General features: G+C 40.2%; 1 protein-coding gene across 1 annotated transcript; it reads left to right on the forward strand.

Moving 5' to 3' along the window:
* The first annotated feature begins 4,461 nt into the window (after positions 1 to 4,461).
* Positions 4,462 to 7,342, forward strand: LOC134862817 (protein FAM200A-like). Its single transcript, XM_063880910.1, has 2 exons — positions 4,462 to 6,778; positions 6,917 to 7,342. The coding sequence occupies exon 1, from the start codon at positions 4,694 to 4,696 to the stop codon at positions 6,773 to 6,775; it is 2,082 nt and encodes a 693-aa protein (XP_063736980.1). The 5' UTR covers positions 4,462 to 4,693; the 3' UTR covers positions 6,776 to 6,778; positions 6,917 to 7,342.
* Positions 7,343 to 16,793: the final 9,451 nt, after the last annotated feature.

The raw sequence follows: 16,793 nt of genomic DNA on the forward strand, positions 1-16,793 counted from the left end.
AATGCAGATTTTCTCATAAAATGTTAAAGTGATGCCAGAAAACAATATTTCTCTTCAAACGGTATAATAACTCAGAAAATACGTAATCGTGTGAAGTAGACCATCAGACGGCATAGAAAGCTTTGTTTTTACAGAGCTCCGACGTTGCTATGTTGTAGTCTGCAGCGCCATCCGGTATATGGGGGCCATGCTCTCGCAACAATTGAGATATCTTATATACGGGATTAGTGCCACAGTATTGCCCTCAACCTATATTTTTCAAAAACACCCTGGGATAGGAAGCAATTGAGCAGTAAATTGCAGTGTTGAGATCTTGACCACGAACAACAGAAGACTTTGCAAAGAACACATTAATTTGTTTTATAGTTTCCGAATATTAGCTGTAGTGCCCCCTTCAGGACAAACATAGCATGCTGCATTTGCTTGTCATTAATCACATATTTAGTTTTAGTTAGTCTTGTTTTTTTACTTTGTTTACTTTAATAACTGTGTCGATTTTCTACTTGTGTGTAATCTTTTTAGTAAGTAACTACAATCTACAAAATAATGAATTTGAGCATCATAAAAGTAGCAGAGATAAGGGGTAATGCATAATACCTGGCCACATGCTCCAAAGAAAGAGGGGAGGTGAAGCATTATACCTATAAAGACTGGGTTCATACAATCTAAATAAAGAGACATTTATAAAGAGTCATAAGCTTTACAACTGAGGTAAGCCAAAAGAAAAAACATGCTGGTGTCTACCTGCATTGTATAAAGTTTTCCGATTTTTTTACCACCGTTCAAAAGTGCCATAGAATGGATAACTGTATTCACCTTGGCACAGTTGAATAAGGACAGTTCGGTACATTGAACTGACATACCGTGAACCTCAAACACCATTGTTCCTCCTTCACGTGCAAATCATGAATATGCAGCGGTAAAATGGGCCAATTACAACAATCCCTGTGTGTTACGTAACACACGGTAGTCCAGCCCTAACATTTACATACACCAGATGTTGGAAACACTAACGCTAACACTTACCAATCCGTAACGTTGCTCTCCAATCTCCGACCAACTGGCTGTTCTTCAAATTCATCGGTTCTGTTAGAAATAATCAATATATTAGAACGGAACTTTAAAAGATAATTCACTGTTTCTGGACGGATCATATTTGTCCATTTCCGGTAGTATTACAGGATGTTGTTTTTAGCCTCAGATAGCATAAAGCTAATATTGTTTTGTATATATGAGTAGAGGGAGAAGGACCAGTGGAGTTGCATACTAAACACACCGCCTCTACCTCTCTCTCATTGATGTTGCAATGATACAGTTGCCTGTTTAATAACTGATAAACCTCCTAAGAATTGCATAATAGAATATCGTAGATGACAGCTCCAGGACTTCGCTAACAAGATGGCGACGGTGACGTCATAAGAGAACCCGCCCCCGACGACGTCAGCCTATAGAGGAGGATCCAGCCCCCCGCTACCAACCAATGAGAGCACGACAGCGGGGCGCGTCTGATTTTGAAGTTGTTTATTGTATGGTCGGAAAGGGGTGGTTCTATAAAACATGTTAGGATTGTGAAATCGAGCTCTCTTTTGTTCCGGACCGCCAGACAGTAACTACTGATGGGCTCCGCTCAGTCAGTGGCCTGTGGACGCGAGTCCCGGGCTATTGAGCCACAGCTGTGAAGCTTTTGTAAGGCCTACTACTGCATCCTTTTATTAAACACTCCTTTTATAACTTTTAAGGGAGTTTTGCTTTCTTTATTTTAAACCGTCTCCTGGGCTTCAAATAAACGAACATTTCTTACAGTTCCCTCCTCCAATAAAGGCTCAAACATGTAAGGTTGGATGCCAATAGCCTCCATGGTTCATCTCTCACAGTTTAGCAAACTTCACTTACTCCTGTGAGCTCTGAGGCAGCCATGGATTGCTCCTTGTAAACCAGCCAATCAGAGCATTTAATTATTTAAATGAGCCCACAGATAAGGCAATTCAGCTTGCTTCACTCTAGGACCAAATCATAGGGTTGTAAATGGGTCTGTAAAACCGCATCTGGACATTTTTTGGATCAACTAACGTTGCATTCTATGGCATCTTTAAAGATTTTTTCTCTATCACAAAAACCGAATAGGCTGGAGAAGATAATAGGAGCAAGTCAGTCACAAACTTTTAACAAGCGCACAGTCCTGATACCAAGCTCAAACCAAAAAAGACAACGTCGAAAAGCTTAGTTTTTGTTGCCAGCACAAACAAGTAATCAATACATTTGTGATATTGCTGCAATGTAGCTTCCTGCCACCAGCGGCAGCACTTCCAATAGCCTCGTTGCACGGTAACCGTAAATTCTACTTCCGCTGTTACTGTATGCGCTTCTAAACTTCCGGTGTGATATCGGTGAACGTCAAACATGGCGAGTTTCTACACTAGATGCCTGCAGGATCTCCCAAACATTTCCATCTCAGATGTCCACCGACTTGTTCGGATGGGCAGTTCTACACCGAAGAGCAAACGTGATAAGGGATACAAAATGTACCTATCCAGTTATATCGACAATTATGAAGGTAAGTTGTAACTATGGCACAATATTATTGTAGCTACATAGCTAACATTAGCGCTTACATAGTGATATTACTGTGGTAATAGCTTTACTTACTTTTATAATTTAACGTGGTCTTTGCTCGACTTTTCAATGTTAGAAAGATATAAGATTATTGTTTTGTATAAAATAACATGTATGATGTTGAATTCCCACAGTTTCAAATAAAGATCCAGCAGGGAGAGTGAGCGTCAGGGCTGTTTGTTTCCGAATGCTGTCATCCGACGCTGTCAGACGATGTAACCCAAACCTCTGCCGCAGGTGTAGCCCCTCGATCTGCTGTTCCAGCTCCAAAATCCTCCGACGCAAGGCTTCGTTGTCCTCAACCAAGTCACTTGCTCGTATCACCGTTTGTGGCAACACCGAGTAGTCGTGGTCAGTAGCTACAGCCGCGATTTCCATCTCGTTGTCAGAGACATCGGGACTCTCCACATCTGGCCGCGGGCGCCTCTCCCAAACACTCGGTCTAGGTGCCGATAGCTCAAACCCGTTCCAAGAAAACAGAACAGGGACTGATCCCTTTTGGAGTTTTCTTAGTCCCCCGGCTGTCACGACAAAATCTGTGCTTTTAAAGTGCCTACTGCAGACCTTTGAATGTTTCGTCGGACTGAAATTATCCCTTCGGATTCTCCTCAGCCACTCGGCCCGTACCGCCGGGTCAACGGGAAATGAATGAAAGGAAAGTAGCTTATTGTACCTCGAAGAATTCGTACACTGAGGTACACAACAGTGCAGTGCCGATGTCCCCACCCTTTGAAAGGTCAGTCGTCTTTCTTTTATTGTGAACACACTCATTGTACACTTCTAAATAGTAAAAGCCGGTTACCGGTATCCAGCTGTCAAACGCTATCATAACACGGAAGTGTTTGACCGGAAGTTTAGACGCGCATACAAGTAACAGCGGAAGTAGAATTTACGGTTACCGTGCAACGAGGCTATAAGCAACGCTAAAGTGATTACGTCAGAAAGAATGTAGTTGAAATGCGACTTCAGTGACTTAAGCGGGAGCATTACTCATGTTACGACAATCATGGATCAACACTTTATTTGTCAAAAAGAAAAACCCACATGATTATGGTAGTGACCTGACAGAACAAGTGCGTCAGTGTTTTGTCATTAAATGTTCAAAAGGAAAATGTTTAAACTGAGATAACAGAAAAGTAGAATGTGATCATGAACAGCAGTGCAACTCCAACACAATCTGTATGCCGTCTAGGGTTGTCAAAATTGCTCAAAAATGACGTTTGAATATTCCCTCGAATATCTGTATTCGCACATTACGTCAATGACGCGCATTGCGTCAATAACAGGACAAACTAATACAACGAGACATAACTACTTGTATACATGGGCATCGCCACAATATAATTTGGGGGGGACACGTCCCCCTCACTTTAAAAAACAAAGTCCCTCGTCGTTTGGAACACCTCACATTTGCCATCAAAAATATTATTGCATGACTGCATTTTAGTCCAGCGTTCTTTTCATTGCTTTACAATGAAATCCGTTCCACTTTATCATAGGGGGAATACCCATATCAATAAATCCACTCCGCGTTTTCCTAGTTTCCTACACGCAGTCGCATCACGCACAACAAGCCTATGTTGAGAGTCAGATCAACACAGACAAACTTCAGCAACAGTCAGTCAAAATGCCCAGCTTTTGCTAGCTTTTTTCCTAGATACACATTTTACGTTTCCTCATAACTTGTATGAGATATTTTGTTGCATGACATTAATGTAGGGCTATATGTTGCCTCATTTGTTTCTAATTCACTCAGTTTTTTTAAAATCCTCATCTTTTGCTCTCATTAAATAGAGAATAAAGTGCCAAAAAAGTTGACAGTGTCAGTCCTCTGTGTATTACACTAGAACAGGGGTTTTCAACCGGTGGTCCGCGGACCCCTGGTGGTCCGCGGCGGCATTGCATGTGGTCCGTGACAAGAGCCTATGTTGATCAGTTCACCATTGTTTTTTTTTAATATAAATTCGCTTTGATATTTCAACACATTTCCAGAATACCGTTACATATCGTGAAAAATATGTTTAAAATAATATAAAGGAAATTCAAGCTGACAGAATGTAGCCTTGCGCCTATCCAGTCTATGGTAGCCTGTGATTCGCTAATGGTAATGAGTTGCGTCGCTAACCTCACTTATTATTCATTACGTACAGTCTTGCGAGCAAAGTTGACACACATTTATAAGCATAGCCGACGAGAGTATTTTAAGATAGGTTGTAGTACAGCAAACATTTGTTACATATGTACTAGTCTAGCTATATATCTAGCACCAATGGATCGTTTTGTAGTGAGGAAAGTGCCAGAGGGACAGGCTGCCATGACAGAGGGTCAGGCTGCCACGACAGAGGGACAGGCCGCCACGATAGGGCAAGGACAGGCTTCCGAAGCGTCAACTTCGCAAAAAAGACGAAAAAGAAAATACAATGAGGAATATGTTAAATATGGATTCACAGTGACGACAGACAGAGCAGGAGAGGAGGTACCACTGTGTTTCGTATGTTCAACAATTCTCTGTAATGAAGCTATGAAGCCGTCGAAACTTACGCGGCATATGGAGACGCATCACGTCCACTTGAAGGCCAAACCCGTTGAGTACATGCAACAGATGTTGCGTGATTTCAAAGGACAGCAGGCTACCATGAGGAAGAGTGCAAAAATAAATGAAAACGCACTGAAAGCATCGTATCTGGTCGCTCTCAGGGTTGCAAAAAGTAAGAAGCCCCATACCATTGCAGAGCAGCTTATATTGCCAGCAGCCATAGATATGTGCAGAGCTATGGTAAGCGAAGAATGTGCCAACAAATTAAAAACTATTCCGTTGTCAGACAACACAATCGGAAGACGAATTGGGGAAATGGCAAATGATGTCAAAGACCAGCTGATGGCAAAACTTCAGACAGTTCTGTTTTCCCTTCAAATCGACGAGACGACAGATGTTACTAATGATGCGCAACTGTTAACATTTGTGCGATACGAGGACAGTGGCACTATGTGCGAGGAATTTCTTTTTTGCAAACCACTGCCCGGGCGAACTACCGGTGTAGAAATATTTAAAGCACTGGACGATTTTTTCACGGAGCACAATATCTCGTGGCAGAGGTGCGTTGCATTATGCAGCGATGGGGCCCGAGCCATGAGTGGCAGCAAGACTGGACTGTTTGCGCATGTAAGGAGGGTGGCTCCGGGGGTAATTTGGACACACTGCCTGATTCATAGAGAGGCTCTCGCCTCCAAAGATCTCAGTGTTGAGCTCAGTGGTGTGTTTGATGTCGTTGTCAAGACGGTCAACTTCATAAAACGAAACGCATTGAATACACGCCTGTTTTCATCCCTATGCCATGACTTGGGAAGTGAACACAGCTCTCTCCTTTATCATTCAGAGGTGCGTTGGCTGTCTCGCGGCGCTGTGCTCGCCCGTGTGTTTGAACTATGCGGAGCTATCTACGAGTTCTTGTGCGAGAAGCATTCTGATCTGGCTTCCAATTTCAACGATAGTTACTGGTTAACTAAGCTGGCGTACCTCACAGATGTTTTTGCAGAGCTGAACAAGTTGAACAGCTCCATGCAAGGGAGAGATGCAAACGTCATGCAGCTCTACGAGAAGCTCGACGCATTTGTGAAAAAAATGTCAAAGTGGATCGAACGAGTGGAGAGCAATAACTTGGCGATGTTTCCTTCAGTTGAGGAATACCCTGACAGCACTGACATCAACGACACTATATGTGAGCATTTGAGGAAGCTTGTGCGTCAATTCGCAAAGTACTTCACTGATTCGGAAGAGTGGCGCCGTGACAGCAAGTGGATCCTGCTCCCATTCAGTGACGATGCATCAGTAGGGTCAAGTCTGACGGCTGTGGAAGAGGATAAGCTGATTGAGATGTCCACAGACTCTGTCAGGAGGCATATGTACGACACACAGCCCCTTGTTAAATTCTGGATAAGTTGCCAGACAGAATTTCCACAGCTTGCTGCAAAAGCAATGAGGTGTCTTTTGCCCTTTCCAACCACATACCTGTGTGAGAGTGGTTTTTCTACACTGGCGTACTTAAAGAATAAGTACAGGGCTAGGCTTGATCCAGAGAATGACATGAGACTGTCTCTGTCTACCATTTCGCCACGAATAGACAGGCTGTGTGGACTTCACCACGCCCAGATATCACACTGACAGGTAGGCCTAATTCTCCCATGTTTTCACTGTTACGACCCTGGCGGGTTTAGGCCCCGCCCTGTGTTAATGGTAAGCCTGTTCTCTCTCCCTGCTTTTCTCAATCTCTCTCTGCTTTTCTCAATCTCTCTGTCTCTACAGCAGGTGATTGGTGACAGGTCTGTCCTGGCTGGGTTATAAAAGCCCTGACCAGCCAGCAGTTGAGGCTGCCTTGGTCTTCATTTGTTGGATTTTGGTTCTCCGGTGTTGTTGGATTTTTGTTCTCCGTTGTTGTTTTGTCACACACCTAGACTGACTTTGCATGACATTTTTAGTTACTTTTCCCAATACTGAATTGCACAACACTTTATTATTCTTTATTCTTTCTTTAAAATAATCTTTAATTTAATTTAATTTAATAAATCTACTTTTATTATTATAAAATCTGCGTGGCCTCTCTTTCATGTTTCATGCATTGAGCTATGCATGTAACACCAAATACACACGCGCACGCGCAGGCACATCAGTGGGCCGCGGATTGCTTTCTAGTCCGAATGGTGGTCCCTGGGACAAAACCAGTTGAAAACCCCTGCACTAGAACATAATAGTAGTCAGTAATTGCAGACCATGCCAGCTCCAAGGAAAAACAATGAAAGATGGAGATCATATTCAATCTACAAACATGATCAAATGCACCAGAATGCAGGAAATTGCATCTACTTCTTTGAAAATGTTCTGGGGGAGGACCCCCAGACCCTCTGCTAAAATGTGTCCCCCCCACATTCAAAATGCTGCTGACGCCCTTGCTTGTATAGGTAGTTAATTTAAGTTTAAACATATTTGACAACAACAGTATTTCCAGACAGGGCTTTTTAGATTTCTTGGGGTTAAAATCCCTTTCTCTGCTGCGGTCGAGTTGGGCTTCCATCGTAAGTCAACTTTCAGCAGTGACTCTGTGCCAGACAGTGCGACTCCTGTGACCTGTCCCTGACCCTTCAGGCAGCGCGCCCACTCGCAAAGCAGACAGCCGCGCCGCTGCTGAAGCGGGTGTGTTTTTCCACATTCGATTATTAATTTTCACCTTCGAATGTCTGTTTTTAAAAACTATTCGATATATATTCAAATTTAGAATATTCGTTGACAGCCCTAATGCCGTCACAGACTAAATTAAGCGATTCACTGGATGAAAACAGAATATCTCTTCAGTGATGAGGTACCTATCTCGTTCGCTTCATTCACATATCATTATCCACTCCTACTTGAGAAAAGCTCTACCTTCCTCCCGTGTGCTGAAGTGTACAAAATGCAGATACTCACCCTGGGGCAGGAGCATATAATTTCCTGTCACATTTCCCTGGCCATGAATATATGGATGCAATTGTATAGGCTGTGACAATGTATAGAGATGTTCAATATGGAGTTTTTTTTACTACGACAAAATGACAAACTATCAATAAACGCACCTGCCTCAGTTTAAGATTTAACACACTATGTGAAATCATTCCCTGATCACTAATGTTTTGAGATATATACTCTATGGATACTTAAGATTTAAAGAAAAAAGTTTAATAAAACAAATGAACACAACAATATATTTCCTTTTAAACCTAGAATTGTGGTTTGTCTAAAGAAAGTGTGTTTTTGTTTCAGTGTGTGACAGAGAGCATTTGAGGTGGACCGGCCACATAGCAGGAACTATCATAGCCTGCTACAGTAATACATTTCTTTGGATCATTGCGTCCTCCCCCCTCTCTCCCTCTCTCCCTATGCGTTTGTTAAATCACAGAAGTTATGTTCTAGATGTCCTGTTTCTCTTATCACCTGTGCTACAACCAGCAACCAGACAGCTCAATTGTCCCCCTTGGTTATCAGTATTTAACACGGGGGAAGGTACAAGATGCATGCCGTTCAGAATTACCTGTGAGGACATCTGAAAGGCTTGCATTTGTGGGAGGAGAAGTCAAATTTAACCAAAAGATTTTGAGGATAAATGGACTCGTAAATGGGCCATATCATGCAAATGTTTAGGTTCATATTTGTACCTTGTGCCTCTACTGTAACATGTTTCCATGCTTTAATGCTCAGAAAGGTCTTTCTTTTTCAGCACCTCTTTGAAACCAGAGCCCAGTCTGCCCTGATTGGTTAGCTGGCCGGCTCTGTTGTGATTAGTCAACGTGTTAGAGAATTCCCGCCCCTGAGCCTTTCAGGTACAATATGTTCGAGCACTAGCCAATAGAAGCGCAAGTGTTACGTAGTGATGTCACTATGTTACGCAAGTAAACAAAGGAGTCCAATAGAGGCGTTTTAAGGCAGGGGGGGAGTGTGTGAGAGAAACTCCCTCTGGTGGGAACGCAGGGATTTAAGCCTTTGCAGACCATTTAAATGAACAAAACTCTATCTAAAACAGTAGAGGATAGGGAAAACTCCCAAAAGCATGATAGGGCCCATATAAGAACACCATGTCAGAATTTTTTTAATACATTTTTACTTCAGGATCAATTTCATAAAGTGTCAGTGTTTGCAAATGATTTGAAAAAGAAAGGATTACAAAGATTATTTACGGAAATGTGAAGGCATATAGAACAAGCACACACACACCTATACTTTCACACAGAAACTTCTTCACAAAAGTAGTTTTTTCAAAGTCCTCCTCGAACTGCATCAATATGCATACATGACTGTCAGTGGAAGGACTTTGATCTGCTAATAGTCGACACAAGCGCAACAAGAAGATTTGGCAGAGCCCCAGCCGCTGACATAACACAGAAGTTAATCTGGTGAGAGTTTGGGAGGTGGGCAGGTCAAACACATAGCTCTGTCTGCGTTACCATGGCATCCACAGAAACAAGAGCGAAGCCCCTCATGTCTCGCTCAGTAATGAAGGCATTCATCACTGCAGTGACATCTAACAAGGAGTCGATTTACCTCAGCCCAAACACAGACATCAGCACGCACAGAAGAAACTGCATTAGCTATTTTTGTCCTACAATAGAATTCTTTGTTTCATGGTTTTAATCTTCTTTACAGCCTTTAGCAAAGACAATAAAACCCAACATGTAGAGCTTTCCAAAGTGCTGTACATACTTCATATTGTAGTACAAAATACAGGCCAAGTGTAATTTGGAGCAATGTAACCAAGCAGATACTCCGGGAAAAAAACAGCTGTCAGTTTGACATGGCAAGCATATTGCGACTTGAGAAACTTCAAACAGAATGACAAACAACACGCACTACATGACAGCATTGGAAGGAATCCATCTCTCAGTTGATTGATTGTGTTGTTGGTTTGAATTTGTTGTTAGTGTGCTTCCCTGCTCATTTAAATTTGTTTATGTCAATGTTTCTCCAATACATACTTTAGCTACAGTATAGGGATATCATTGCTAGTCACTACTTACTATGATTTATTTGGATGAATAAAAAAAGTGATTGTGCACTGTGATAAACAAGGATGCTTTGTTTCTCCATCGACTCAACAAGCATCAGAGACACCAGAGGTCAGGTGGAAAAGATGCTGACGTTATCGATTAAAATATAATGAAATTAAAATCATACAATAGTTCAAGCAGAAAGTCTATATACACGCAGATAGAATATGATATAAGAACAGAGTGTAAAAATATTGTGCAGTAAGATTAAATTACATATTGTTTTTAACAGTGATATCTATTCTGATCACTAAATTGTAAATGACAACAGATGAATGCTTATGGAGGCACTATACAGAGCTCAGGTGTTTAATAGTCTTAGAGATCTAGTGATCTAGAAAAAGTCACAAAGCCCAGCATAAAACATTAGCTCTTGCTTTACTTTAAACCATATCTAGAGGATCTTCTTTGGTAGTTGTATTTGCGGATGCTACATCCTACAGAAGGTGACCTTAGATTAACGTTTAGTGAAAAAATACCTCATTGGAATTGTATTTTTCTCAAACCAGCTGCTATAAATAAACATCATAATTTACAGGTTTAAAATCTCAGTTCAATAGTAACTTTTTTTTTCAAATTACTACCAACATTATGTATTTGTTTTCAGCTTTATATCATTTTATTTTTTTTATTAGTCTAAAATGGTCTCTTTTGACCATCTCATGGCTGACAGCTTAAAAATATGTTTAAGTTGTGAACAAAAATCCAAGGTTTTATAAAGTACAATTATTCTTTAACCTTGTGAACAGCAATCTATTTATCTACCTATCTCCTTTTTGGTTTCTCGATCATTTTGTTGATTTATTTCAGCATTATTTCCTACTAAAGTGTCAAAGCACTGAGTTATGTCGCCTCTCCACCATTAACCACCCAATGGTGCATCTCTCGTTCCTGTCAATGTGCCTACACCACATTAAAGATGAAGATTGTACATTTCCCATCATGCTACTCATATCTCTAAATGTGTTTTCGTCCCTCTCCAGCCACACTGAACCAGACTCTGGTAAACAGGTTGACAGCTGGGAAAGAAACACACCCTTGGGTTGAAACATGAGCAATGTCTGAGAACTTTCTGAATGTCTATCCTGTTGAGAGGACTACCACATTGAGCCGTCCAAAGTGAATTGTGTGATATGACAGGCTACTTTTGCCTGGATTAAGTGTAATTAAAGGAGTTGCTTCTTTATTGGTAGTGGCAGCTTCCTGATAAGTCCCTGCCATCCCTCAGATCACACCAGAAAATCAACTGTCTCTCATGGCAGGCATTTCCTGCCTTATTATCTGAAAGAACTCCACTCCTTTATTAAGACTGATTTAGTTTTTTGGGGCAAGTCAAATACTGGTGCAACACTGTCACTTTCCTTTGGAGATTTTTAGAAAAGATAGAAGGTTAAAAGAAGAAGTGTGGTATACCTCAAGTTCTCTACATTACCTTTGTCCCGAGTTTAAGATATGAGACTTTCTTCAACGACTACATTTCAGAAGCGTCTTTGTCCTTTGACAACTCCAGGTGTACCCACTGTGGATAAATCAAACACCTAGATCTTCTCCCACTGCTTCTTCAATGTTTGAAAGGCATGACTGCCCGCTTTGACAGTCAGTCTTGACAGAGTTTGGGCCTAAACTAGAAAGGGTATGTCCTATTGTTTCATAACATGATCAAATAGAGAGTCGATAGTTGACAACCACAACAAATATTACATCTATTATTTATCCCTAGCAATCATTGTAGCATTTCTGTGTTTGACAAGAAAGCAAATAATGAAGAAACAAAAACATGACTTACAGTAGATGGTCTTCTTCAAAATAATAGTTAGAAAATAGCATAAGATTCCTAACAGGGATTCTTCCTCTTGCTTTGGACCTACTGCTTATGCCGTATTAATTGACGGTGAGAATAGAATGCTTGAACATTACTCTCTGTAGTTTTGCCAAAGATCTTAGCTAATTAACAGCATTTAAATTACTTTACTACAAAGGCTGCCGCTACAAGTCTATATACTGTATACCCATAATGTCCAATGATGCTCTTTTTATCGTTTCACTTTTACTTTGCCAAGAACGTTTGTAGGAATGTGAGAACTTGACCTCAAATCATTCAAGCTCTTGAATAAGTAACTGCTTAGCTGTAAGGGTGGACATAATGAGAAAAAGACAGTTGCTTGGTCGTCTGTTTCCCACTGAAAATGTTGTGCGTCACTAAATTCCTCCTGCATAAATGGGGAGCAGACTGTTTATGCAGACAACCTTCATTATGTGACCAGGAGCTCATGCTTCTCTGCTGGCTACCCTTTTGCCCGTTTTAGAGTATTAGAGCTCTTTTGGCTTTGAGGTGTTATCATAATGAAGTTGGCAGAGCTTAACATCACGGTCTAACCAGCACAAGCCTCATATTCTTTGGCATGCTGTTCTATTTGCAAGATTTGCGACAGCATCTACAACAACACTGTGTGCCGCCAAAGTTAGAAATATTCCACTTCTACACAAGGAGTTGAATTAAACCAGGGTCACTTGATTCTAGCAATCTAAAGTGATCTTAAATTATTTGAGATTAAGTTTGGAAAACATGACTTGCACCATGGTGGCCTGAGTCTCAATGCACTCATGGGTTAACCTTGAAAAGGCTTCTGACAATTTCAGATAAATTTAACTCAGCTATAAAACTGAAAAAGTGTATTCCAATTCATGTCCTGTGTGCTTGACTTTTTGCACTCAAACTTGATCACAAATAGCTTTGTAACAAGCTGGCTAGAATGGAACGTTAGAGCCATTCCATATAGAAAGCGTTTGTAGGTATTGTTCGTATCTTTTTTTCTGTTACTCACATGTCTCAAAGAACAGAAACACTTAATTAAATGTATAATCCAGACTCATCTTGTGAGAGAGACCCTCCGCTGTTTTTACACTAACAATCTATTTTTGTCCCATTTTGTTAAGTGTAACTTGAGGCAACAGCTGTTAAAAATCACAAAAAATATCTTGCTGTAGATTCGTTTTGAACTCATTAACTGTATTTACTTTGATTGATCAATGCTTAGTCTGTCTGTTCGCTTGCCTCTTTCACTAAAGGCAGATTCCCCTCCCTTTATGTGCAGGTAAATAAAATAATTTCATACCTACATACACTACTGTTGATTTATTCTCATTGCAACATGAAACCTATTTTGGTCGTGTACATTTTGGCTGTAAATTAGCTAGAGGAAGACAGGGAGGCAATAACAATAAAAATGTAAGCATGCTCTTTAGCACATGTTCATATAGTATTGCCCCAAAAATGAGTGCAGTGCTCCTGAATCAAGGCCAGACACATCCCCAACCACTCCCCTCATTAGTGCATGAAATATAATGAAACCTAAAACACACTACTCCTCCACATATTTCTAACACTGTAACACACTAACATTGCATCATCATGTGTGTGAATATTTAAGAGAAGAGGATAATTCAATTGGGTGACTGGTTGCGAGGGAATGCGGTTCCCTTTCAACCAGAAGGTTGTGGGTTTGATCCCAGCCAATACAGTCAACATGTCGATGTATCCTTGAGCAAGAGACTTAACCCTGAGTTGCTCCCGATGGCATGGCTAACGGTGAATGAATGTGTGTGAATGTTAGTTTCTAAGAGCAATTGGCAATGAATTAGGTGTGAAAGGATGGATGACTGGTAGTATGTAAAGATCTTCGAGGGGTCATAAAGACCTGATAAAGCGCTATATAAGTAGAGTCCATTTACCATTTAAAGGAAGGCTTAGGTCTTTTATTAATGCTACATTTGTGGGCACCAACAATATGCATAGAGTATACTATTGTTGCCAGACATCGCAAAACCAGGTGATCTGAACTGTTATTTTGTTGGCCTATTGAGATGTTCAAACTTTAGACAGAACATGTGTGACTCGACAAACCTCAGCAACATTCAGCAGAAAATGTGCAGTAGCTGCTTCACACATGAAGATAGATGTTAAATATACATTTGTTTATATCATAAAAGCTCCTGAAAGCCACAATGGCATCCGAAAATAAAACAGGAATCAATCATTAACGATTTTACTCATTTACTGTCAGCTCATGCTGGACATAAACTGGGAACATTGTGAATGCCACGAACACTGAATCATCAGGTTTGAAGGGTCCAGCAGGCTGCAGCAGACAGATCTTGTACCAACAACATTTTAATACAATCTGCAGTCACTTTCATACTGTTTTACAAACAAAACGCTTGTGAGGGATGGCCATAACAAGCCTGCATCTCTGAATTGTTTCAGAAATTAAAATCTACTGCCATGTATCCCATCATTTTTTAACCATCAAACATGTTATGCTCCAAGCAAACTCAAAAACCCTTTTCTGACTGTGGGGAAATGTTATCAAATTTTGCAGCTGTCCAACTTTTACAACTCAATTCTGTATGATGATCACCAAAGAAACCCAGAGAAAAAAGGTGAGAAGAGAGAGAGCCAGGGAGAGATAAGGGTTGTTATGGCAGGAGCCCAGCTTGGCATCACTTCTGTGTCTTGTTCTGAACCTCAATTTTGAGAGAGGGACTGGAGGTCCAAACTCAGATATAATTTATTTTTCTTTTAAATATTAATTTGTTCCATACAAAAATCCAACATGCAGTTCCCGCACATAAAATGAATTAGATTCAATCTTGTTAAGTCCTACAACTATTCAGGGCATTATACAGCATTTTGGTCTAGACTTTGTACTAACCCAAATTATTCAAGATGGGGAAAAAACTACGTCCGGAATTGCAAAATCAAGCAAATCAGTTGGGCTTTTACAACATACATCACCATTCACACGTACTGTACTCTCACTCATATGGAGGCAAAAGTAACCATAAAAGGTGGGTCGAACCACTGATTATTATTATTATTATTATTATTATTATTATTATTATTTTCCTTTTTTTCTCTTTTTTCTTTTTATTATTATTATTATAAAGATAGACTTTACAATAAGGCACTGAACCAATTGGGAAAATGAAATTTGGAATTAAAAAAAAAAAGAAAAATCAAGGAGTACTGTAGCATAGTAGTATTAGTAGTAGTAGTAGTATAGTACAATTCAAGCTCAAAGACTTTATTGTTATATGCACGGCTACAGTGTAGTTACGCAATGACTATTGTAAGTCCCAGGCTCCACCAACAATGCAACATAAATATATATAAGACATAAAACAATCGGATGATGAATAATTGGTAGTGGAAAAAATAGGTAAATACACACAGAAATACAATGTAGAAGGACACACTATGGTATCAAGTATAGGATGAACATTAAACAATATATATTGTGGGACCCTAGAATTGTTCCCACATGTTAACCTGATGACTGTGTTATTTAAAATACTTTGATAGTTCATTTCGGAGGATTAAATACTCCCAACAGAGGCAGCTTCTCTAAATCTCCCTCCAACACAACCACACACATTATTGATCACAGGAGGTCCAGTCCCCCGACCCCTTCCCTCAGCCTGCAGTCTCATTTAGACCTGCTTTATTGTTCCAAAATACAAAACTTCCTTGGGATCGAAGTTAAAGTAAACTGCTGCTGTCACACGCACACAATTTCAAAGCCTTTTCGCAGCATAATTTTTTCAGTTAAAACATTTGGGTCAGCACAACAAAAAATAATAACAACTAAGATCATTTGTCTCCTTAGGGCCAGGAGATGACCTTAAGGAAATAACATTTGTGTCAACACTTTTTGAGGGGATGCACTTTATCTTATCAGGTTGCTTCTACTGAGGACAATAAAAAGTATAAAGATAAAGACAAAAAAAAGGCACAGATAATCGCTGATCATATTGATGGTCCTATCTTGTTTTGTCAGCATTTTGTGGGAGGTAGATAAATGGGATTCAGGTTGTTTGCTAGAACACAGAGAACACTGATTATCAACACATTTTCATCATCATAAAACAACTGTGTGGGATGAAAATCAAAGCTTGTCCTCTCCGTAAGATAATGTTCGCTGTAATTACATTTCAGTACTGCAAGAATCAAAAACATTGCAGTAGAGGCTTATAATAGCTCAATGCTAGGATAAATGATTGCAATCACTGTTTGCATTAGCTACACTAGCAGCAGGGCTCCATGGATGACAAATCTGACCTGGCTCTCACAACTTTGCTCCAAACAGCAATATCCCTTGAAAGTTCGTAGAGATATTATGTTCAACAGATAATGTATCCTAAAACTGAGCCATGAGCTTCACATTTTCAGTTTTAAGTGGAATATTTTTTCAATCTGTTGGATGGATTGCCATGAAATTTGACATTCATGTCTCCTTCAAGATATGACGGTATAACTTTTGTGATCCCTTCAATTTTACTCTCGCACTGTCATCAGGTTAATTTCTACTTTGAAAAGGCCCCCTGTAGTTCAACTGGTACTTAGGTCTTTACTGGGTCTTTAGCAGCACCCCAGGTTTTAAATTGGGTTTCCCATCAGCCTCAGCACCGCACATTACACCAATATGCTGAAGCTCGCAAACATTATACCTGCTTAATTATATCAGAATTTTCAAATAAAAGCCAACTCTGGGGGTTCTTTTGGCATTTGGTAATTCTTTCTAAGGACTCTCAATTGTTATTAAAAGGATTGC

This window comes from Eleginops maclovinus, chromosome 4 (assembly GCF_036324505.1).
Source record: "Eleginops maclovinus isolate JMC-PN-2008 ecotype Puerto Natales chromosome 4, JC_Emac_rtc_rv5, whole genome shotgun sequence".
NCBI classification, from domain to species: domain Eukaryota; kingdom Metazoa; phylum Chordata; class Actinopteri; order Perciformes; family Eleginopidae; genus Eleginops; species Eleginops maclovinus.